This window comes from Haemaphysalis longicornis, unplaced genomic scaffold (assembly GCF_048455015.1).
Source record: "Haemaphysalis longicornis isolate Haplotype H1 unplaced genomic scaffold, Haemaphysalis longicornis Haplotype H1 scaffold_6, whole genome shotgun sequence".
Classification (NCBI taxonomy): domain Eukaryota; kingdom Metazoa; phylum Arthropoda; class Arachnida; order Ixodida; family Ixodidae; genus Haemaphysalis; species Haemaphysalis longicornis.
In genome coordinates this window covers 115,069,697-115,094,015 of record NW_027526407.1, presented here as the reverse complement: position 1 = coordinate 115,094,015, position 24,319 = coordinate 115,069,697, and the positions used below count along the sequence as shown (strand labels likewise).

The 24,319-nt window shown below is 44.7% G+C and overlaps 1 protein-coding gene across 1 annotated transcript in view; it reads right to left on the bottom strand.

Moving 5' to 3' along the window:
- LOC144141905 (venom metalloproteinase BumaMPs1-like) overlaps positions 1-24,109 on the bottom strand; it is a 111,624-nt gene extending 87,515 nt beyond the window's left edge. Inside the window, exon 1 of the mRNA XM_077673375.1 lies at positions 24,020-24,109. Coding sequence (XP_077529501.1) covers positions 24,020-24,080 — 61 coding nt within the window. The 5' untranslated portion in view covers positions 24,081-24,109. The remainder of the gene's footprint in view (positions 1-24,019) is intronic.
- Positions 24,110-24,319: the final 210 nt, after the last annotated feature.

The following is a 24,319-nucleotide window of genomic DNA, read 5'->3' as shown; positions in this document are numbered from 1 at the left end:
GCTCTGTTGACAGGCGGTGAGCTATCCCGCAGTACCCTCGAGGATAGCGGTGGTGCGATGGGCGTTCCCGACTGCTGCGCATCGGTAGCGCCGAAGCAGAATTGGGCGGTGCAAAAGAAGAATGTGAGCTTGAAGAAACCTGGGGCCAGCTGGAGCGCTTTTTGGTGCTGAGCCATGAAGCATGTGCATTGATGACTTTGTTGGCGGTGATGACAGCACCGGAACGACGGCGGAGTTGACGGATGTGAAGATGCTAGCGGACGTTACTACTGACCGCACAAACGAAGACGCTGCCGAGGTTGTACCCGCAAGCGCTGATAGTGCCCCGCTCCCGACTTCGACCGAGGCTTCAGCGGTTTTGGGCCTACCGAATCGGTACTGCAGCGCTATAGAAGGCACCGACTTGTCGCTTGTAGAACGTTTGGAATACGTTGAGGAAGTCGTGTATGACACGCCAGGCTACCCTGCTGCAGTACTTTAAGCCAAAATAATAAATACTTTGAAGCACCAAGTGAATGTTTACTGCGCAGTTCGCTCATTTGGTGATTTGTACCAGTTTATGACGCGATTTTTACGTGATTTTATATATCGAATTCTGGTTATATCGAACTATTTCGCGGGCACCGCGCTGTTCGATATATCGAGGTTTCACTGTACTCCAACAGATCAAAAGAAATGATTTTGTCGCCTGCTTGTTAGCTCACGGCCGCATTTTAAGAAATTAAACCGCAACAGTAACGAAATGTTAGGGTCCACGTTCCGCTTGGAACGCTCGTGGAGTATGGCAAAGCGGTTCCATACACATTTGTGCAGCGTGCCTCGATTCACGAGCGCCTCCGCCGTACTTCAGCGCTGGCGGCATTGAGGCACTTGGCCTGGAGCAGTGGAACGCGGTAAATTTAAACTGACTTATTATTCAGCGATTATGAGAAAGCATTTGACTGGGTCCAAACCTCAGCAGTCATGCAGGCATTCCGGATCCAGGGTGTAGATGAGCATTATGTAAGAATACTAGAAGATATTCGCAATGAATCCACAGCTACCATCATCCTCCAGAAGGAGGGTAGTAAAATATCTATAAGGAAAGGTGTCGGACAAGGAGACATAATCTCTTCAGTGGTATTTACAGCATGTTTACAAGAAGTTTCCAGAACATTACATTGGGAACAGGTGGGAGTAAGGATTAATAGAGAATACCTCAGTAACCTGAATACCTGGTCAGCGAGCGCGGGTGTAGATAATCTGAACCATGAATGGTAACTTGCTTACGAGAGGGTATCGGTCATTCACCCAACCTGCTTATTTCCCGCCCAACCCGAGCGGTTCATCTCTAACACAGAAAAGATCTCGCAATGTTTTGGTGTGCCTTAGGAAGTTTTCAAAACTAACCAAAGCTTCGTATTTGGGACAAGCTTCACAACATCACGCATTATGCCAAAACTTCCAAGTATTTGACAATGTACTTTCTTGCCCCCTCCCCAATGAAAAAGAATACCATGGCGCATTTCGAGGATAATGCTGGATGCAATATTATAAGCACTTTTTTAAGTCAACTGTTATGTTTGGTGAGCAAGGTGCCTGAATATCAGGATGATGCAACGGTGGAAGTCACTGCTGTCGTAAAAGGAGCCTGATCTGCAGCCTTTGTGTCGGCCAGTGCAAACTTCCGCAGTACCAGGACCAGATTGCTCATGCCGAGACTGAGAAACCACAACAATTAGTGCTCTCTTTTGCCTATTTCTCCACAGAGAAAATTTTCGAGAAGGCAGTCTTTATATTTAGAAGGTATCAGAAGAAGTATTTAGGGTTTGTCTTCTACATCTATCTATAGGATTTCCCACTCAGTATATTCCAAACGCCAGTGAATATAATCCAGGTGCCAACCAAGAATATCCAAGCGCCAAGCAATAAAATCCAGGACCCACGCAGTGCAGAGCACATGCCGGCGCTTAGTTATTTAGTTGGCAACCAATACCATCCAGGCGCAGTTTATTTTCATCAAAGTTGGATGAACTAGGTTACGTGAGTATGTTAGGCAGATGACCTAGGAACTGCGCAATAAAACAGTCACGTGGTTATCCAGCACTCTCGCCTAATTACTACACTGAATCTGAGGATGGTGTCATGGGTATGAATTATCGCATTTAAATTGCCGTTTACTTGAAATTTTAAGGGAAACTGCCACAATTCCGAACTCTCGAAACCCAATGCGGGCCCGAACGGGGGTCAGACAGGTGGCGCTGCAGACGCCGTTCAGCAGCGGCCCCCGCGGAAGAAAATCACAAAAATGGTCGGGACATGCAATGGCGTGTACGTGTAGCGAACGCGCGTTTCCGTGTTGTTTAAAGCGGCAACCTCTCGTTATCGTAAGGATGTTAGTCATAAGAAACTCACATTTCTTCTCAGAAGTTAGGTCCGGGCGACACGCGTTCTGTTTAATTATTACCTAATATAGGCGCCTAATTGATTATTCGTGTGCCACTGAATTGGATAAAAGTCAAACTGATGTAACCAGGGCTAGTGAGATACCAAATTAAAGGTCTTAATAAGGGGAATCACATGGGAGAAATTAAAAATTGGTTTCTCGTTATAGTCATGAGATAGTCAAGTGAGCCATAGATTGGGTTAAATGTCAAAGTAATGCCACTAGAGCTTGTGAGGTATCAAAAGAAGGTCTCGATGAGGGGACTCATATGGGACAAATTAAAAATTGCTTCCTGGTTATAGTTATGAGATAGTCACGTGACTCAAAAATTATGTTAAAAGTGAATGTGATGTCTCTAGGGCTTGTGAGGTATTAAATTAAAGGCCTCTGTGAGGGGAATCACGGGGGAGAAAGTAAAAAGTGCTTGCTGGTTACAGTCATGAGATAGTCACGTAAGCCACAGATTGGGTTAAAAGTCAAATTGATGCCGCAATGGCTTCTCAGATATCACATTAAACGTCTGTGTAAGGGGAATCAGGTGAGACAGTTCAGAAAATGTCTTTTTAAAAAAAAGAGCGAGTCTCAAAATTTGCTAAAAGTCAAACTGACGCCACTAGGGCTTGTGAGGTATCAAATTAAAGGTCTCGATGAGGGGAGCCACGTGGGCAAATTAAAAATTGCTTCCTGGTTATAGTCTCGAGACAATCACGTTAGTGATAGATATGGTTAAAAGTCAACATGATGTCAGTATCGGCCTTGTGAGACCTATCATTAAAGTCTCGATTGTGGGAATCACGTGCGACAAATTAAAAATCGTTTCCTAGTTATACTCATGAGATAGTCACGTGAGTAATTTGGTTAAATTCAAAGTTATGCCACTAGGGCTTGTGAGGTATCAAATAAAGGTATCGATAAGGGGAATCACGTGGGGCAAATTAAAAATTACTTCCTGGTTATAGACTTGAGATAGTCGCGTGAGCCACAAATAGTGGTAAATGTCAAAGTGATGCCACTAGGGTTTGTGAGGAATAAAATAAAGGTCTCGATGAGGGGTATCACGTAGTAAAAATTGAAAATTGCTTCATAGTTACAGGAATCAAATTGTCACGTGAGTGATAGAAAAAATTCAATGCGATTTCACTAAGGCTTCTGAGCTATCAAATAAGGTCTCGATGAGGGGAGTCACGTGGGACAAAATAAAAATTTCTTCCTGGTTATAGTCATGAGATAGTTAGGTGAGTCATAGTTTTGTGTAAAAGATCAAAGTGGTGACACCATAGTATAGTATATTGCTGTTACGTTAAAAAAGTGTAGTGCTTTTACGTTAAAAGAGTCACCCTGCGAAACGTCTTGCAGGGCACATTAGAGCATTGTTGCGGCGCGCATTCCCTAACAAAAGGGTGACGTTGCCACGAGTGTTCTTGGTAACAGTCTTCCTGGACTGCGGATCCAATGACTGTGGCGTTACTCGTTCTGTCGGTGGCTTGCAACCTATTCTCTAGAGCATGAAGTCGTTTATACCATTTCACTACAGGAAATTCTGGCACTGTAATCAAATGCCGTCATGGGACTGCTGGAAAAGGTTACATTTTCACTTCACCTGCCTTTCAAATTCCTGTGCTTCGGGATTTACAACTCTCTTTTCCCGATGGTGGCTCGAGTTTCTTTTCTTCCTACCAGCACGACCCTCCCAATGCACTACTTTGGAGCAAGAAATGCTTGCTTTCTTGAGGCGCTGTGTGTTGCTTTTTTTCGCGCATTTATTTCGCGGCAAGAGACATAGAAAAAGCGCCCTGAACAGATGGAGCGAACGCAGGGAAATCGGATCGAATTCAGCAAACTTCGACTGCATCTATGACGGGAGAGGGGGAGCGAAGAAGACCAGGGTCGGGGGAAGGGAAGAAGCGGGTGTAACAGCCCTGGGTGGCAGAAGAATGCTGTCTTTGTATGATATTGTTAGCAAAGGAAGCAGATACAGGGCGTTTTTTGTAATATTTCAGTTCAAAATTTAAATTGTGGGGTTTTAACGCTCCGCGGCTGTGCACCTGGGCCATGAGGGCTCTACATAACCTATGACCAACTGGGGATTTTTAACACGCGACGAAATCTCTACACGCAATCTTCTTTTTTTTTTCTCCTCCATATAGAAAGCAGCCGTCGCGGCCGAGATCAAACCCCCGTCCTTGGGCTCAGCAGCATAACTGAGCCACTGCAGCCGGTGGAATCTCCGGTTACTGCCGTAAGACTGATAAGGAACGTAAAGGTGCTTCCGAAGCGCGGGGGTTCGTCATTTTTATATTTTACTACCATAAAACCTATAGCACCTTAGATATGTTTACCATCGTGGTACATTATATTGTTGGTGCAACGTAGCTCCACATGGAATATCACACACGAGTAACAAAGTAGAAATAAAGAATCAAACAATTTAAATAATTTAGCTTGTACAAAAACAAAAGCGTTAATTCCAATTGCAAAGAGATGCCACCTCAATAGACTTGTAACTTTCCATCATATAGTGAAGAGCGCGAAAAAAGTTTTCTTTTCATGTTTTTAGAGAAATATCGAAAATTATAAACACGTATCGGAACATATCAAAAGCTCGACATGCTTTCAAAGTGCTGCTGAAGAGCTTTTCAAAAAACTTGTTCGGAGCATTCCGTTATAGTTTTCTTGACGCCAAATTGTGAAAAAATGTTCATTTCTTGTGAAAATATACCCAAACAGCCTTTTTTTTGTTAACGCAAACGACCACAGCCCGGGCTGTGGTCAGAGCACTGGCTGCCTTTCGCGATCGGGCAGCGGTAGATAATGTCGTATTCGGAAGCTCCGGAGATTCGGTGACTGCTGAGCCTGCAGAGCTAATTCGGTTCCCATTCAGATACGGCCCAGAAAAACGATAAGGAAATGGAAGACGCACGAAATCTTTCCCTAGAATAGATGAGCTTGAATAAAGCATAAACTGAACAAGCCTCCTCGCGGCGAGCTTTAAAAAGGTTTTTTTCCCCAGGACGACTCATGGCCGACTTTGGATTTTGGGATGCAGGGATCTTGTGCAGATATTAGATCGTCGCTTTCACTGCAAGCGCAAACACACATTCCTAGCACAATTTTTGAACACACCATCAGCCTCTTTCTCGCATGTGTAACTTTCTTTCTACATTCAGGCGGGCGACAACAAGCTCTTGGCCATCACTTTGACTTTTAACCCAATCTATGACTCATGAGACTATCTTATGACAATAACCAGGAAACAATGCTTATTTGTCCCACGTGATTTTCTCATCCAGATCTTTATTTGATACCTCACAAGCCCTAGCGGCATCACTTTGACTTTTGACACAATATATGACTCACGAGACTATCTCATGACTATAACCAGGAAACAATATTTATTTGTCCGGCGTTATTCTCTCATTCAGACCTTTTATTTGATACCTCACAAGCCCTAGAAGCATCACTTTAACTTTTAACCCAATCTATGACTCACGAGACTATCTCAGTACTATAACCAGGAAACAATATTTATTTGTCCCACGAGATTCTCTCATCCAGATCTTTAATTTGATACCTCACAAGCCCTAGCGGCATCACTTTGTATATTAACCCAATTTATGACTCACGAGACTATCTCATGACTATAACCAGGAAGCAATTTTAATTTTCCCTACGTCATTCTTCTCATATTGAGGCCTTTCATTTGATACCTCAAAAGCCCTAGTAGCATCACTGTGATGTTTTAACCCAATTTATGACTCACGTGACTATCTCGTGACTGTACCCAGCAAGCAATTTGAATTTTTCCCACGTGGTTCCAATCACCAAGACCTTTAATTAGATACCTTAGAAGCCGTTTTGTCTTAGCATTTACTTTTAATTGATCACTCACGTGACTATCTCGTTACTATAACTAGGAAGCAATTTTTAAATTGTACTACGAGATTCCCCTCATCGAGACTTTATTTGATTCCTCACTAGCCCTAGTGGCGTCACCTTGACTTTTAACCCAATTTATGGATCACATCACTATTATCATGACTGTAACCAGGAAGATATTTTTTAATTGTCCCACGGGACTCCCTTCATTCAAACCTTTAATTTGGTACCTCACAAGACATAGTGGCATCTCTTTGAGTTGTAACCCAATTTCTGAATAGCGTGACTATCTCATGACTATAACTAGGAAGCAATTTTTAATTTGTGCTACGTGATTACCCTCATCGAGATATTTAATTTGATACCTCACAAGCACTAGTGGCATCAATTTGAATTTTAACCCAATTTATTACTCGCGTGACTATGTCTCGGACTATAACTAGAAAGGGATTTTTAATTTGTCCCCCGTGATTCACACAATTGAGACCTTTTTTAGATGTCTCACAAGACTTACTGTCATCATGTTGACTTTTAACCATATCTATGATTCACGTGACTATCTCATGACTATAATAAGGAAGAAATCTTTAATTTGTCCCACCTGAGTCCCACCATCAAGACCCTTATTTGATAGCTGAAAAGACCTAGTGGCGTCACTTTGACTTTTAACGCATTTTGAGAATCACGTGACCATCTCATGACTATAACCAGGAAGCCTTTTTTAAATCGTCCCGACTGATCCCCCTCATAGAGGCCTTTAATATGATTTCTAAGAAGCCCTTATGGCATATCTTTGATTTTTAACCCAATCTATGACTCACGTGACTATCTCAAGACGAACCAGGAAGCAATTTTTACTCTGTCCCACGGGATTCCCCTCATTGAGACCTTTCATTTGATACCTCACAAGGCCAAGTGGCATCACATTGACATTTAACGTAATCTATGACCCCCGTGACTACCTCATGAGTGTAACGAGGAAGCAATTTTTAATTTGTCCCGCGTCACTCCCCTCATCGAGACCCTATTTTGATACCTCACAAGCCATAGTGGCGTCACTTTGATTTTAACCCAATTTGGAATCATGTGACTATCTCAAGACTATAACCAGGAAGCAAATTATAAATTTTCCGACGTGATTCCCCTCATCGAGACATTGAATTTGATAACTCGCAAGCCCTAGCGGCATCACGTTGACATTTTCCCCAATCTATGACTCACGTGACTGTCTCATGACTATAACCAGGAAGCAATTTTTAATTTGGCACTATTGACTCCCCTCATCGAGACCTTTGATTTGATACCACAGAAGCCCTAGTAGCATGACATTGACGTTTAACATATCTATACTCACGTGCCTACCTCATGAATAAACTAGAAAGCAATTTTTATTTTTGGTATTACTTAATTCCCCTTATAGAGACATTTAAATTGATTCCTCACAAGCCCTAGTGGCGTCACTATGACTTTTAGCCCAATTTGGGATCAGGTGACTATTATCATGACTATAACCACGAAGCAATTTTTAAATTGTCCCAAGTGATTCCCCTCATCGAAACCTTTATTTTGGTACCGCGCAAGTCCTAGTAGCATCGCTTTGCGTTTTAATCCAATTTATGAAGCACGTCACTATCTTATGACTATAACTAGGAAGCAATTTTTAAGTTGTGCTACATGATTCCCCTCATCGAGACCTTTAATTTGATACCTCATAAGCACTAGTGGGGTCACATTGACTGTTACCCAATTTGTGAATGTCGTGACTATCTAATGACTATAAACAGGAAGGGATTATTAAAGGGACACTGAAGTGATTTGTAAACATTGCGGGATTACTAGCGCAAATTGTAGTTCGGAGTCCGTAGGCATTGTTTCGACCACTCTGGCCGCGTTTACGCGAATTTATTTAGTAGAAAAATCAATTCGAAAATGCTGTCCTCCTCTCTTTACGCTCGCCCATTTTCTGTGGCGTTTTCGTGTGACGTCAGCAGGAGATGCGCTGGAAAATGGCTGCGCTACTGCATGGTTCGCCGACCAGCCGACCTACCGATCGAGTCAGTCGGCCCAGCGTTTCGTCCGCCGGCCGCCGACGGGTCGTCGCTATTCGCTCGCTCAATTGAAACTAAGCCACAACACCTTTGTGAATGAAAGAATGTGCCTTTCCTTACTTTGTTAGTTTGTACACTGAGTCCGGGTCGCTCCACAAAAGCGGTGCACAAGTGCACATGCGACGCTTCGCTGACTTTACGCTAGTAGGAAAATGTAAGGCCAATTGAAGGCGGGAGAAGAGTCAGCGAAGTCAATATAGGTACTAAGAAAATAAAATCACCTGAAACTTTTACCGTACAGCGCAAAACTAGGGAGCAGGAAGCACTTTTTGCGCTGGGTAAACAAGCACAGCGGTCAGCAGCACGACCGCACATCTGCGAACGCTTTTCCGTCAAAGAAATGCAATTGCTAGACGTGAGATATTGTGGAAGTTTGGGGACACTTACTGCGGGAGTGATATACAACAAATAGTCGCATAAAGTACTTAAAATGCTTAAAATAAATAAAAGTGTACACTGGTCATACATTATAAACCTTATATATCCATGCCGGCCGGCGCCGGCTCGTAGCCTAGCGGTCTGAGGCGCTGGATTTTGTTTTGAAAGTCGCAAGCTCGAATCCCCGAGAGTACATTTTTTTTTTGTAAGTTGATTTTTTCGTATGCTGCCGATGTTTTCTGAACTGAGTTCACCATTTTTGGGCCGTAACGTTCACTGCTCCACGAGCGAGATCGCAGAACGCGCGCATACTGACAATGACGCGCTAGCGAGTTCTCGTTGGCGTGCTGTTGCCACGCACCCACTGCTTGCGGGCGGTGGGCCCAGGCCTGAATCAGCACACCCTTGGTCTGGTGCGAACTAGCTTTTTACGAACAGACATAATTGAGGCAAGCTCCGAATATGCGGGAAAAGCGCATGGCATTTGAGAGTCTGCGGTGACGCGGAGGGCGTTCATCGACTTCGTAGGCCTCGTCTAGTGATTTCTACGATTCCAAGCCGCCCTGGGAGGTTTATCTTAGACATTTGACAGCTGACAACATGGCAGAAGCGCGGTACGGTGATAATTGAGAAATCGAGAATGCCCATCCAACAACGCCATCAGATGTCAAGCATGTTGTTTTACAGAACCGAAACCGAAACCGAAACTTTTGATTGCTAACCTTGGGCATCGTCCAATCACGGTGCCCCCCTCCTGACGTCACAGCCTTTAGTTGGTGCGGCCGCCGCAAACCGCGCATAGTAGTTTTTCTTCTTTCGCGCTTTGTAAAATAATTACCGATTTGTCAACCGGATAAACGATGAATAGTGTGTTAATTTGAGCCAGTCTACACAGTGCAAGCAAAAACGGGATCTTGACAAATTCACTTCAGTGTCCCTTTTTTTTCGCACCAGATTCCTCTCATCGAGTCCTTTTGGTTGATACCTCACAAGGCCTATTGCCATCACTTTGACTTTTAACCCAAACTAGTGCTCACGTGACTTTCTTATAACTACCTATTTTTATTTGTCACACTTGATTCTACTTTCGAGGCCTTTAATTTGATACCTTACAAGCCCTAGTGACATTACTTCGACATTGACCCCAATCTATGACTCAAGTGACCATCTCAAGACTATATGCAGGAAGCAATTTTTAATTTCTCCAACGTGATTCTTTTTATCGAGACATTTAATTTGGTACCTCACAAGACCTGCTCACATCAATTTTACTTTTAACCAAATGAATGACAAACGAATAATGAATTAGGTATCTATATTAAATAGATAATTAAACCGAACGCGTGTCGCCCGGACCTAGTTTCTGGAAATAAAAGTGAGTTTCTTGTGACTAACATCAGCACGGTAACGTTAGTTGCCCCTTTAAAGGAGCCATGAAGAGAAAACACAAGTTTGGTTCATTCGAAAGATTGCCTCGTTAGAACCATAACGACACCACTTATAACGCAAACTTCGCTCAAATAAGCTACATAATTAGGAAAAACGGGAATGGTCATGCGACCCACCAGCTCATTTCCCGCAACAGAACCTATGCCGTCACATGGGCTAAGCTCTGCGATTGGCGGAGGCCGGCAAAAGCAAACGCATGTTACGCAGGGCTTACAGTTTGCATAGCGAGCTAAATGCCCGTGAAACATACTGCACATTCTTTTTATGACAAAGAACGGTGGAGTAAACGGTTGAAGTTCCGAACGAACACGCAAGCGTGTGCGCCAATGCGTACGAAACAACCGCCTGGCCGAGCTCGACATCTCGCCGTCGCGCAGACGAATTTTCGGGTTCGAGGCGCTCTGACCTTGGAGGAAAAATGCCGTAAACACCGCGCATTGACGCTCGTATCTTTCTGGTCGAAGCAGAGAGCTCGCGCGAACGGCTTTCCATACACGACACCGGCCAACTGGCATAAGCGATACTGCTACTGAAGTTGAACTATTATTAACCGTAATAAAAATACGGCACATACGTACCAGTCTGTATTCGTCCGTGGCGACGGCGCTGACGAGGCAGCGGTGCCGACGGCAGGGCGTTCGTCTGTTGTGGCTATCGCGGAATGGTCGCTTTCCCGTCCACCGCGTATCCCACAACTCTTGCCGCTCGTGCACTTAGAAGCGTTGAGCGTTCAAGTGGTGTGAGGTTGTTAAATGCAAGCCCGAGCTCCTCGGCGAGAGTTTTGTTCTCCGGATCAGGCGATTCCATGACTAGGGCTGCGGGTGCACTAGGTTTTACTAGCATTTTTAAAATGGCCGCCGTCTCGGTCGACTCCCGCGTGTGGGTGCTATATGGAGTCGACATACTAAGTATCTGTTTCATGGACCGGCCCGTGTGACACCATTGCTCACGTCACCAAATGTGCAATTTTAGCGGGAGATTTAAAATTTTGGCTTAAATTGCCTTATTTCTCAGTGAATAAAGCATCATTTGCTTCCGGGAAAGCGCTTGGGGTACTATGAAACACCTAATCTTTCGAATAAAACAAACTTTTGTTTTCTCTTCATGGCTCCTTTAAACAACACGGAAACACGTGTTCTCCACACCTACACGCCGGGGCATGTCGCGACCATTTTTGCAATTTTCTTCCACGTGTGGCGCTGTTGAACGGCGCGAGCAGCGCCACATGTCTCTCCCACGTTCGGGCCCACATTGGATGTCGAGAGTTAGGCATTCTGGCAGTTTCCCCTAAAATTTCGAGTAAGCGCGCAATTTAAATGCGATAATTCATACCCATTACACTCTCCTCGGATTCACTATAGTAATTAGGCGAGAGTGCTGGATAGCCACGTGACTCTTTTATTGCGCAGTTCTTAGGTCGTCAGCTTAAACTGGTCGCGTAACCTAGTTCATCTAACTTGGATGAAAATACACTGCACCCGGATGGTATTGGTTACCAACTAAGTTGCAGAGCGCTGGCATTTATTCTGCATTGCGTGGGTCCTTGATTGTGTTGGTTGGTGCCTGGATTATATTGGTTGGCACGTGGATTATTTTCACTGGCGCTGGGGTTATATTCACTGGGGTTTGGATTATACTGAGTGGTTAATCCTGTAGTACCGCAACACCTCAAGTAACGTTGTGTAGTTTCTGATAAAAGGGTATTTTTGTAGGCAAAAACTCCACCTCTCACCGGTTTCAAAAAAATTATGCTCACACGCAGAGGTAGCAATGTTTCTGGAGAGCAGTTCAGTTTTGTTGTTGGGTGAGGTGTCCTTTTGTAATTAGGTGCGTCTTCCGAACTACTGTTTTCAATTGTCGCCGGTTAGTATTGGCTGCAGACTTTGGTGACATTCCCGGCTGTGTGTAGGACCGTTTATATTTATAGATGAGGAAAAGACTGGAAAACTAGAAATACAACGTTTTGATTCTGGTATTATGGATTATGGCACAAACTCGACCGTTTATATTGAGTGCTTTCAGGGCTTGACAGTTGCACACATTTCGTGTTCTGCTCAGTTTCTCAGCGCACGGGGAGAACTCTCTGGACGCACTTCTTTTCCCTTCCGTGCGTCGACGCAATACCGCGTCCGTTTATAGTACTTTGACCTGAGATTCTGGAGAAGTATTTTCCTCGATGTGTTGGCATGCTCCGAATATATAGGTGCGGCTACTCAAGGCATGTTTTTTTTTCTTCCAATGTGAAAGAAACCCCAGTTAATGGAGGAAACAGGAAAGTACTAGCTTGAACAATCAGGCAAAAAAGCTTGCGTTGTCCTTTTGTGTTATAACGTATTACCGCTCCCTCAAGGCACCATGGCCACACAGTTTGAGTTGGCTTGATTCACGTCATTTGTAGCTCAATGGCCGCTCGGTCAGTTTTCGTCGCAGAAGCTCACGACTTTGCCCGTGAAACAATACACGATAACAGAAGAAGAAATATCAGTGAAAATTGGTTCGCTCTTGCTGAGTTCCATTTATTTTCGCAGAACTGCCGCAGCAGCTTCTTTGTCGAGGTCTTTCTTTTTTTGTTTCTCAAACGCAGACAACTCATTCATGGTTGTCTCAAACGCAGACAACTCATTCAACTCAATCAGCACGACTTGTGGAACATCTTTCCTAGATGAAGAGAAATTCGTTGCCGGTCTTCGGTGCTCGGAATAGCCAGTTTAGAAAGAATAGCCTGAGGCGTTCGGCGACACCACCTTCCCATGGCGTCCTGCTCAATCCGCAAAAGATACCCTACCACCAAAAAGTTCCAGCAGCGTATACCTGTTCGTAATTTTTTTCCGGTGTTCTCGTTGTTCGCACTATATTAATCTATTGAAATTAACCCAAATTCTGGGAAATATAGTAATCTGGTCTCTCAGTTAATAGAAATCAGTTTCTTTTATTTATTCTGCAAGTAACAATGTAGGAACATGGTGTGAAAACAGAGCCTATACAAAATGTGAATCAAACGATACAATAGCTCGTTCAGGAGATCGAGTAGGCTAATTCTGTGTCTGAGTTTTGTAGGATTACTGCTGTGGGAGGGCGTACTACTTCTTTATTGATTTTCAAATCACGTCAGTGCTTAACACTTTGTAGCACAATGGAAGATGAACGTGATGAGATTATAACCACGCCAAAGTACACTGCCGATTCGGAAGTGATTATAGCGGCTGAACAGGTATAACCAAAATTTATGCTGCAAAATAGGCACGTTAGGACGCACCGGTAACTGCAGACACCTTACAGAATACACAACTGTTGTGTTATACCTTTTTGAAGTTCAACAGCTTCACTGCTTCCATACAGTTTTTCTGGAGGTGGTTTCGGGTCTTTACAAAATTATTATTCCAGTTTGTTTTCATTTTTTAGAAAGTTTTTATTTTTTAAATTTAGGCGACCAAACCAGCTTGTAACGTATTACACTTATACGACGCCACCCAGGGTCCAGCAGGGCGGATAATTTTAAAATGAAAATATCTTTCTTAATTTTTGTTGTTCACTCCTGAGTTAAACTTCAGGATGTGCGTGCTCTTAAAATCTGAAAAATCATTACCTGTAACAGAGCTCCTGATGGTTATCGTGGAATTAAATTTCACTTTTTTCGCAAGACTTGCTTAGCTTGAACCTTGTTCCGCATGGCATAGGGATAATGAAACGTTGGTTCTGGGGCTGGGTTCGCGCTAAAACGAAAATTGTTCGGGCCGCCTAGCTAATTGCTTACCGTTAATTTCTGCGTAACTAGCACTACTCCCAACACAGCGAACAAGCTCTAATTATTGAGCCGCATAAAATAGCTGGAGGCCACTAGTACTCACAGGTTCCACCCTAAAACCAAAATTGTTCGGGCCGCCTAGCTAATTACTTACCGTTAATTTCTGCGTAACTAGCACTACTCCCAACACAGCGAACAAGCACTCATTATTGACCCACATAAAATAGCTGGAGGCCACTAGTACTTACAGGTTCTTAAGCATGCGTTGATCTATCCTGGTTACATTCTTTAGTAAATGCTAGTCTATTGGTTACGAAACTGTCATAGCGTCATAAATATATTCCTGCCCATTGCAATGCAGCAAATGCTGTCCAACTTATTTCTGTCGGTATTTAAGTTCTAAAATTGCAGGTTTCCGACTAGCCCCGTGCGCTCTTCCTTAGCTTCAGCCTACCATCCAGTACAGTGTTGTTAATCCTTCAAAAGAACTCGAAAAGAGCAACGTCACTCAATTTCTCACTCGTTTAACGGAAAAAGTTTCAAACTGGTGGCACGATCAAAACACTTCTCTTCTTCCAAGCTTGTCTAGGAACACCGGTACAGATTTCGTGAACCCCAAAATATACTAAGTTAGCATCTGCGCTGCAAAGGGCGCAGTCAAGATATTATTACTGTACGCTGCGTGAGGGCCTTGAGTCGCTAAACGCTTCATTAGCAGCTAAGCAGGAAGCGGTCTCCTAACCTTCAACCCGGCGTCTGGGCTAATTCGGGTATTACCGCCATACACTTCCCTGCTGAGCCCGAGAAACATCCATCATCATCATCATTATCACCAGCTAACCTACGCCCACTGCAAGGCAAATGCCTCTCCCATTAATGTCCAATTATCCCGGTCCTCTGCTAACAGCGGCCCATTTATCCCCCCAAACTACTTGATATCATCTGCCAATCTAACTTTCCCCCAACACCTGCCACGCTTGCCTCCTCTAGGGATCCACTCTGCTGCACTTAATGACCAACGGTTATCTTGCCTTCGCATTACATGCCCTGCCCACGGCCATTTCCTCTCTTTATATTCTACTAATATGTCGTTAACACGCGTTTGTTCCTTGACCCATTCCGCTCTCTTCAAGTCCCTTAATCATCTCCTTATTATGTTCCGTTCCATTTCTCGGTGAGGCGTACTCAATTTAAGTTCAACCCACTTAGTGCACCTCCAAGTTTCTGCCCCGTGTCTTAGTACGGGTAAAATGCAGCTGTTATAAACTTTCTTCTTCAGGGACAATGGTAGGCTGCCATTGATTATCTGTGAATGCCTGCCGTATGGACTCCATCCATTCTTATGCTTCTAATTATCTCTGCCTGATGGTTGCGATCCGGGGTCACAACCTGGCCTAAGTAGATACATTCCCTTACCACTTCCAATTCCTCGCCACCTCTCTGAAATCGCTGTGCTGTCCCCAGGTTATTGATCATTACTTTAGTTTGCTGTATATTTTTTTCAGTCCCACTGTTCTACTCTGTTTATCCAGTGCGCCAAGCATGCTTTGCAATTCGTCCCCCGAGTTACTTAGCAAGGCAACGTCATCAGAAAATCTGAGTTAACAAGGTAATCTCCATTAACCCTTCCTCCCACCTGTTCCCTATCCAACGTTCTGAATACTTCTTGTAAGCATGCTGTGAATAACATTGGAGAGATTGTGTCTCCTTGTCTGACACCCTTCCTTATAGGTATTTTACTGCTCTCGTTACGGAGGATGATGGTAGCTGTGGACACGTTGTAAACATCGTCTAGTAATATTTCATAATGCTCGTCTACACCCTGGTTTCGTAATGCCTGGATGACTGCTGACGTTTATACCGAGTCAAGTGCTTTCTCATATTCTATGAAGACTATATATAGGGGTATATAGGCTATAAATATAAGGGTATATATGGGAAACAGTATTGAGCTGTAATTGCCATAGCAATGGCGCCGCATTGGCGCACTTGAAGGCGTTGTAATTGTCATGGCAACAATGGAGGAGTCGCAGCTTGCATGAAGAGAGGGGGTGCTTTTATCCTTTCAAGCCCATTTGATTCTGTCATCCCCCTCAACGCCCACATTTCTCTCACGCCAACCGGTAAATGCCGCTCCGCTAACCTCCACCGGGCGAGCTTGGCTGCGAACGGCGCTCAGCCAGCGTAGCTACGCGGCCAAGCGTATGCCGCTGGCGCAGTAACACCGCTAGCTCGAATGTCACTAGAACACTTCCTGTTACGTGCCCGAGCGCGACATGCGGCGTGAAGCACCGATGCGCAATACAGCACAGACAAGATAGTCTGTAATCAAGGATAGCGCACGCACAAGTCCTATCCTATAACTCACCTTCAAAGCATACGAAAGAGGTCCTCACCTTTCGCTAACAGCACTCAAAAAGAATTCTTGTTGCGATTCGTCATGGTGTTCGTGATGTCCCTTTTCAGCCCGGTATTGTCCAAGAGACCGCACACGAGAAATATCCCACTTCATCAGCATAGAGTTAATACTACTGAGTCTAGAGCAAAAGCTGCCTAGACAGCCCGTGCACTGAAACCGTGCGAAACCGGAAGGAAGCTATGATGCGAACCTCACAGCTTTGCCCACTGTCTTTTTGCCCACTAGAGTTGGTGGCAGTAGTGGGTATTCACCTAGCACGCAATCTATTCCATCATGGCAGCCACCATTGCAGTGGTTATGCCGTGATAACTTTGCTTTGTAGAAACGCTTTGTGAAGTTTTTCATGTGGTAGGTAGCGAACGTTTATGTCATGCTAACGCGTTAGGTGCCGTGTTGATTTCTCCGAAACTTAGAAGGGTATCGCGTCGAGAAGCGAGCATTCGTACGGTGGTAGAGGTAGCTTTTTTGGATGCGTCACCGGAGTTCGGTCGTCGCTTCGGAGTTAAAGGGGCCCTGAAAGGCATTTTGAGCACACTAAATTGACTAGCGCAATCGTTAGATTGGGTCGTCAACATCATCTGTGCCAAGTATTACTCTTTTACGCGCAGCGGAAAGCTCACACTTTTGTTGCGAAGTTTGTCACTTTTTTCTCACCCTTTCCTTCGTGTTTTTGGACGCCGCCATCTTCACATGTCTACATCATCGATTCCCAGATGTTCGTCATGAGCTAGACATCCTGCTATTGGGCGGCTTTTTCACGCACTTCCGGCAAAGAGATGAGTCATCTGCACAGCATCGGCTCGCCGGCTGATCTGCCAGCGGAGTGCCGGAGTGCTTGGACATTTTACGACAAACGAAACAAGTGTAAACAAACGCTTAACCGTTTGTATTGAATGCAACAGGGCCATAACACGACATGAATATTCTCTTACTTGAGTACGTTCCATAAAGAAAGCGTTGAAGCCCCGTGGCACTTCTTTCTTGCAATCGCTGAGAACGCCCTGAGCCGAATGCCCGGGTTTGACGCATACATTTTATTCAACTTCCAAACAATCCAGAGATGCGTTTCGAACGAACACAACGTCACAACATGCGTTGCAAGTCCGAACCGCGATTGACAGACGATGGGTTGCCTCCTCCTGCCCCTCGTAAATTCGGCACTGACCTCGCCCGCGGTTTGCGGGGACGAAGAGCAAGTCACTTAACTCTGGCGCACAAGCCGAGATGGCTTTAGCCACGCACACTGCACATACCCCATGCGAGGTTGAGTCGTACGCCGCTTGAGAAAGATAATCCAGACCATGGGAAGCACTATCCACCCGCAGAAGCACAACGTCGCATTTCATCGCGAAACAAAGGCGTCCACAACACACACACCGTCGCCTCCTGTAATGCCAAACGCATCTCGCACTTCCAAATAGGAGTGAGTAGTATGCTTGCAGTGCCCATATGCCGCGAGGTGGGGCCCCAAGCTGAACCGGGATCACGCAACCGTAACTGACTTCTAGAGCGGTTTGTGCCTTGTTGCCAGGGCAACCGATGTTTGATATTGTCAAAGAAATGGTGCTCGCTCCAGCGCTAGAAAGCTCAGAGCCGCGGTGGAGCATGTTTTGCCAACGTTGCCGCTCTCAACCACGCGTCGCCCCAAGCTGAACTGAAGTTTTGTGCACGGGTTCTGTAGCGGTCTAAAATGTCTTTTTCACATGCCGCCGGCAGGAATTACCACCGCCACAAAATAAGACCCGGCACCAGCGGGGCCACATCTGATACGGCGCTTTTTGGATAAACAGTGCGCTGTGCATCCAAGGGAGCGAGCGCAGGATCCTCCCCGTGCGGCTGCGAGTTCGCCGCCGATAATAAGTCGCGTGCCGCCGATAGCGAAGTTCTGCAGCAACGTACACCGCGAAAGGGCAAGGCCAGGCCGCCGCACACATGGGGCCAGATTTTTCGTTCGCTTTTCCAGCCTTGAGCGGAGTGCGAGATTCATGGTGTCAACAAAGCTTGCCCGTAGCAGACGGCTGTGTGAGCAGCGCAATAGCGGAAGTACGTCACCGCCGGGGAGCGCAGCATCATGGGAGGGAAGGCTCGCTCGCCGTCAACAGCGGAGAGTACGTTGAAAGGAGGAGGAAACGCGGCGCGACGATAATGCGCGGTTTTTGATTTCCGATTTCTCAGCTAATACTCATCGCCTCAACAAAATTCTTGCGGGAGGAGATTGCTAGTACATTGCTTTATTTGGTTACATGTACATCCACGCATCGGCGGAAGGTATTTCAGGACCCCTTTAAGCGGACGTGTTTTTCGTGCTCCAGTGCTTCGGAGGGATTCATTTCGGCGGCCCATTGTACGCGCGGGCCGTCGCCCTGCATTTCGACGTCGCCCGGCTATCACGCTGCTGGTGTGGGCGGTCGAGTGCCAGCTTCCCCCCCCCCTACCGCCCCCCCCCTTCCCTAGTTCCCGTCTGTCGGACGCACTACAGTCCAGCGAACTTCGAAGTGGTCGGGAGCGCCGCAGACTTCGCTCCTCGTCACATCAAGCTCGCCTCCTCGCTTCACCGTTCTCTTCCAGGCTTCTCGTCTCCCGTACGCCGCATTACGCCAGCCAACAGTGTTCGTGGTGTGTTGTGTGCGACGGTATCGAGCACAGTGGAACTAGTCTTCTCCGCTCTTTTCTCGCATTTCTAGTCTTTATTTTTCTCTCTCCTATCCAATTTCCCCTATTCCCGCTTCCGGACTGTGTTGAATGAAGACGAGCTCCCATGAGAGCTCAATTATATCCTTAGTCCATTTCTTTTCCTTCTGCCTTTTAAAACAAATCACTTCCCCCTGATTGTTTTTCCCCTGATTTTTTTTCCTGGTGGCTTCCACCGTATTCACGCATGCGCAGTTTCGGTATATATTTTTTTTTGTGCGGTAAAAGAGTTCAGTTGATATCCAGCCCAAGTAGTGTGTCGTCTTTTTTTTGTTGTCCCGTCTTCACTGTGCTATTTTAACACGTTTCACACGCATTCCCCTCGCACTGGATGCGTCAACTCATTGTCTTCGCAATCTGTTGAGGTCCTGCTTACAACTGCTTGCTTTTCTAGCGAATGGAAGTTCCAAATGGACAATGCTTCCAAGAAATGCGTGTAAACAAAAATGGGATTTGTTACTTCACTTTAAGCTAAACAAACATGCTTTCTGAGATAGAGTAACTGCCTGTATACGAGGCCCCTGCAGCACGTGTGTCAACTTTTTGTCTCCAATTGAAATTCGTTCAGCCAGTAGCCCTTGCATTCGCTTAGATTCATAACCATAAAATACCCAAGCCTAATATTACTATGTTATGTGCGTCAAGAAACTCACTCAAGAGATTTTTCATTTTCCTATGTAAGCTTAGAAGATTGGGCATTGCTTGGGGATGTCACGCAAGATCCATTAATAATATTGCCAGGTTGCATTAGTTCGCAATTAATCTTATAACAGCTTAAACAAAATCTTAACGAAAGCAAACCACAGACTAAAAATGTATCAAGCAAAACATTAAGTAAAATTCTGCCTTGGTGGTAACTATAGCTTTGAGTGCTTAAAAACACAAAGACAGCAGTGCAAGTGTTCATTAGTTTCACCGCACGGCTCTATGCCCTTTAAACTTCCATGTCTCCATCTCTCAGAATGAGGAAAGAGAAAAATAATGTGGAGAACCGACTTGCTCCAGCAATTCCATGGCAGGTGTAAAGCTCTAAAGCCAATCAACAGACAGGCCTGGAAACCAAACCTTTTTTGGAAGCAACACCAGTTTGAATTTAAAACATTATGCATTTGAGAAGAGCAGGACAAAATAAACTAGTATGAATAGAGGCAGCATAAACGAAATGAGTAGCAGCATGAACGAGAGGCATAAAAGAGAGACAGCATGTACAAAACAGGTGGAATTTTAAGAGTCAGTTTGACTCCAAGGGCATGCCAGAAGGTCGCCGCTCCACTTCAAAAAAAATTGTGTGCACTATTTACAACATATACACAGCAAATCAGTCATATTTGATTGATTAATTGTAGGATTTAACGCGCCGACGCATCGCAGGCGATGATGCACGGCGTAGTGGAGGGCTCCGGATTAATTTTAAACACATTGGAATCTTTAACGTGCGCCCAAATCTCGTACACATGGACGTTTTTGCTTTTCGCCTCAAACAGAAAAGTGGCCGCCACGGCCGGGAATGGAACCCGCGACGGCGTGCTCAGCAGCGCAACGCCTTGCCCACTGAACCACCGCGGCGGGTAAAATAAGGCAAATTTCACTTGTGCACATGGTGCCACGAAAGCAATAAAATGAATTATCGCCTTGAAGAAGCAGATTGAAGTGCATAAGAGAGAAAAACACATAGAGAACCTCTAGGGCGTTACCAGCGTGTAGCATTCTTCGTTTTTCCTCTTTTTCATGCCATTCTTTTGTCCGTGGTGTTATCTTTGTACTTGCCATTCCCATGACCTATTTATATTTATTGTCTCCTCAATTTTCTATACTTTATTTTATACCAGTCCCTTCTTTCCAGTTCAAGCCCCTTATTCCGATTTCCATTTGTAGCGCAACCAACCGCACCATTCTAATTCTTTCCCTAAGTAACCTCCCTACCTTTCTTCTACTGTTTATTCCTTTCCTTCTACTCGCACACTGGGTCATCTTAAACTTGCTGTTATCAATGCAAACTTTACTAAAGGCTTGGTGGGAAAATTTGCTGAGAATTAGTCGTAGATATGGGCCCGTTGCATTTTCTGTGTTTCATTTTGCTTGTTCTTGCAGCCGAAGAGTCATGGGCTATATGTACAGTAGGTATGAAAAGTAATGCAGGGATGTATGTGTACAGGATTTTAATGTGTTCTGCTTGCACAGATAACTTTTCATGTCTCAAACATAACCTGCTGCAGAATGAGAGGGCAAGGCTGCCACTGTCAAATTTTTCTTTGTTTTGTTGCCGAAATTGCAACACAGAATATGTTCTGTGGTGTTAAGTACATGATACATAGGGGCTGATGGCATTATCGTGCCCCAATTATTTTTGATGAAACTAAGAATGCTGGTGACTTCAACAAGAATGAGCATTAACCGGAACTTTCATAATCGGCTAGAGAACTACTGGTGCCCAGCTCTGGTACCGCAACCTAGTCATTGTTCTAGTTACGGTGAGCATGCTGGAACGGAAGCTTGGAAATTTGACAAGGCCTGACACGGCATCTATGGGTCATCGGTTTGACGTTTTCATAAATAGGAAGGCTGTGCTACGCAATCTGACTGTGAGGGAGATGGTTTATTATTCCGTTCTTCTAATGGATGTATACAGCTCAAGAACGTCTCCTTGGTGGTCATGGCTGACCCGATACGGGCAGATGTAATTGTCGCCAAAAAAAATTCAGTTTAATTAATGACTTCTACATGCAATGCATATTAAGTATGAGTAATGGAAACTAGGTATTGATGATTGTCCCATGATAAGCAATTTGATTCACTTTCTATAGTCCATATTTGGCAGGTGTTCCAACTTTAACCACTATGATTTAACTGATGAGGTGCAATACCTAATTTATAGGTACACCCAAATTTATTCACTTGTGAAAGGAGACATATCCCAGGTCGGCTTCCCTTGCATAAATACACGACAGGGCCATCGGGACTTGAGAATGCGGGTATGTACGTTAGCACAGAGGATCGCAAGGTGGTTATTATATACAGACCTAATTCTAGCCAAAACCGCAGGCATTTAAGGAAAAACTGGGTGCGAGCGGACGCGGCCGTTTCCTTTCATTAGCGTAGATATCTGCACAGGGAAGGACAGAATGTTGTTGTTAACCCCCAATGAGGCTGGCGCCCAGATATCGGGGCCTAAGGCTCGCATTAATGAATTTTACTCCTTCGCCTCCTACACTGTGCAGGCATATTTACATGGGCCCTATAAGAGTGGAAGTACAAGTAAACGTAAAAATTGTAACTTCGCTGATCCATCCCGCATCAGTAATGTGTCAAGCAAATCCCCAACAGGAGAACATACGCGTGCACTATACCTTATTTTTATAATTTTAAGATTGCGTGTTTCAGCGATCGAAGAAGCACGCAATAATGGAAAACTTGCACCTTTCGGCTTCGTCTTGTCCCCCTCTAGAAAACCATCTTACTGTGCAAATAACATTAATACTATTACTATTTTTTGGCGCTTGTGTCGTTTCTCGATCAAAACAGCGTTTAGAGAGAGTGTAGCCGCACACGTAAACAAGAACCTAATGTACACTAGACATCGTAAAATCTTTCGGACGCTCGTTTGTTTTCAATTTTCGAATCATATACACTCAAAGGGAGCCGATCTGCCCAGCTATGTGCCCAGCAATGTCTCACGTAATATGACATGACCGCCTGACAGTGAGTTGAAATCGGCAGCAGCCACTCCCAGGCATGTGGGGAATGGTATCATCGAAGATAGGTGGCGAAGGCTTTATTCGTATCGTCGGCAGCGCGCGGGAGGCAGCGCAGTCGCACGAGGGTAGATAAGATAATTTCCGCAAGCGTCGCATTGACACAGTAGACGGCACCATGGTGTGCTATTGAGCAGCTTTATAAATTATTTCCACATGACTGGCACTCCTGGCAAATACCAGAACTAAATTTCGCGCCTTGGCCGCCATTTTCTTTTCGCTTAATATTTATGTTATTGCTGATCATAAAACATGAATGCGTTGAAAAATATTACAAAATCGTACCACACGTAGTAAATGTACTCCTATACTTAGTTTAGGGCCCAGAATTCATGCCTGATCTGCGAAAAATTGTTAACGGTATCTTCAACAACTGATCTTGCAACAACATCGTAGCATCATGGCGGCACCCGTGTTTACACACTTTTGAGGGTTAGTTTTACCCGCCTGTTAATGAGAGACGCGTCGGCCTTAGCGTGCGGTACCGGAAGCATCGCCGAGAGTTTTCCCGCATTCCTACCGCTAGTCGCGCCGGGGAGAAACGCAGATCATACAAAAATCAAAAGAAGAGTGTTTCCCCAGGCCCGCTACTTTAAGAGCGCAATAATAGAACCGAAACTGGAGGACCTAGCTTCGGCATGACCAAAGTGCTTATTAGGACATTTATTTTCAACCTCAACCCGAATATCGCCTAGGTATTCAAGCTTCAACCTATAAATTTACCCGGGCTACTATGCCAATCGTGTGGCGAATTGAACCTCCATCGACCATGTCAAAGCTCCTCCGAAAATGTGGGTCTTTGTGCAGCTACATCGCCGGTTTAAAGCTACTTAAATACATCCATTGAGTACAACGCGAACAGATTAAAAAATAATTAAACTGAAGCTTCTGTTTCGAAATATCTAAATATAAAGCCAGACAGCAACTATGCGTCCTAAATAAAGGCTTTATAAAGGCATCAGTAGTCGTGATCCGCTACACCAGTAAAATACGTGTTTAAGAATAAATCCCATTGAAATAGTTTTGCGAACACCCTTCTGAGTGTAGTGGCTGCTAAACCGAGAAGTTGAATTTTGTCAAATAACTACAATAGTTATATTTATTAAGGACATCATTGGCCATTCTTTAGAGATCTACAAAGCATAAAGTCACTTCAATATTGCTCGTCAAACTTACCATGCCCTCCACGTACGAAAGAAAATGCAATCGACGAGACGAGCGCGAGCGTGGCGAGCATTGTTACAGTACTGCGCTAAGAAAGAAATCCACAAAACTGTTTTTAACAGCCCCGCTTCCAATGTTCAAAAAGGCGATGTCCGCTGCGGCCTTTATGTGAATACCACGTCCATCTTTGTAAGACCCACGTACGCACCTGCATAAAAACTTCAAATGCGTTTGACCCCGTGTTATTTTTGTAAACTTTTATTCCAGCAGTTTTCCATTTATTTCAAGTTTTAGAACAATGAATCTAAAAAT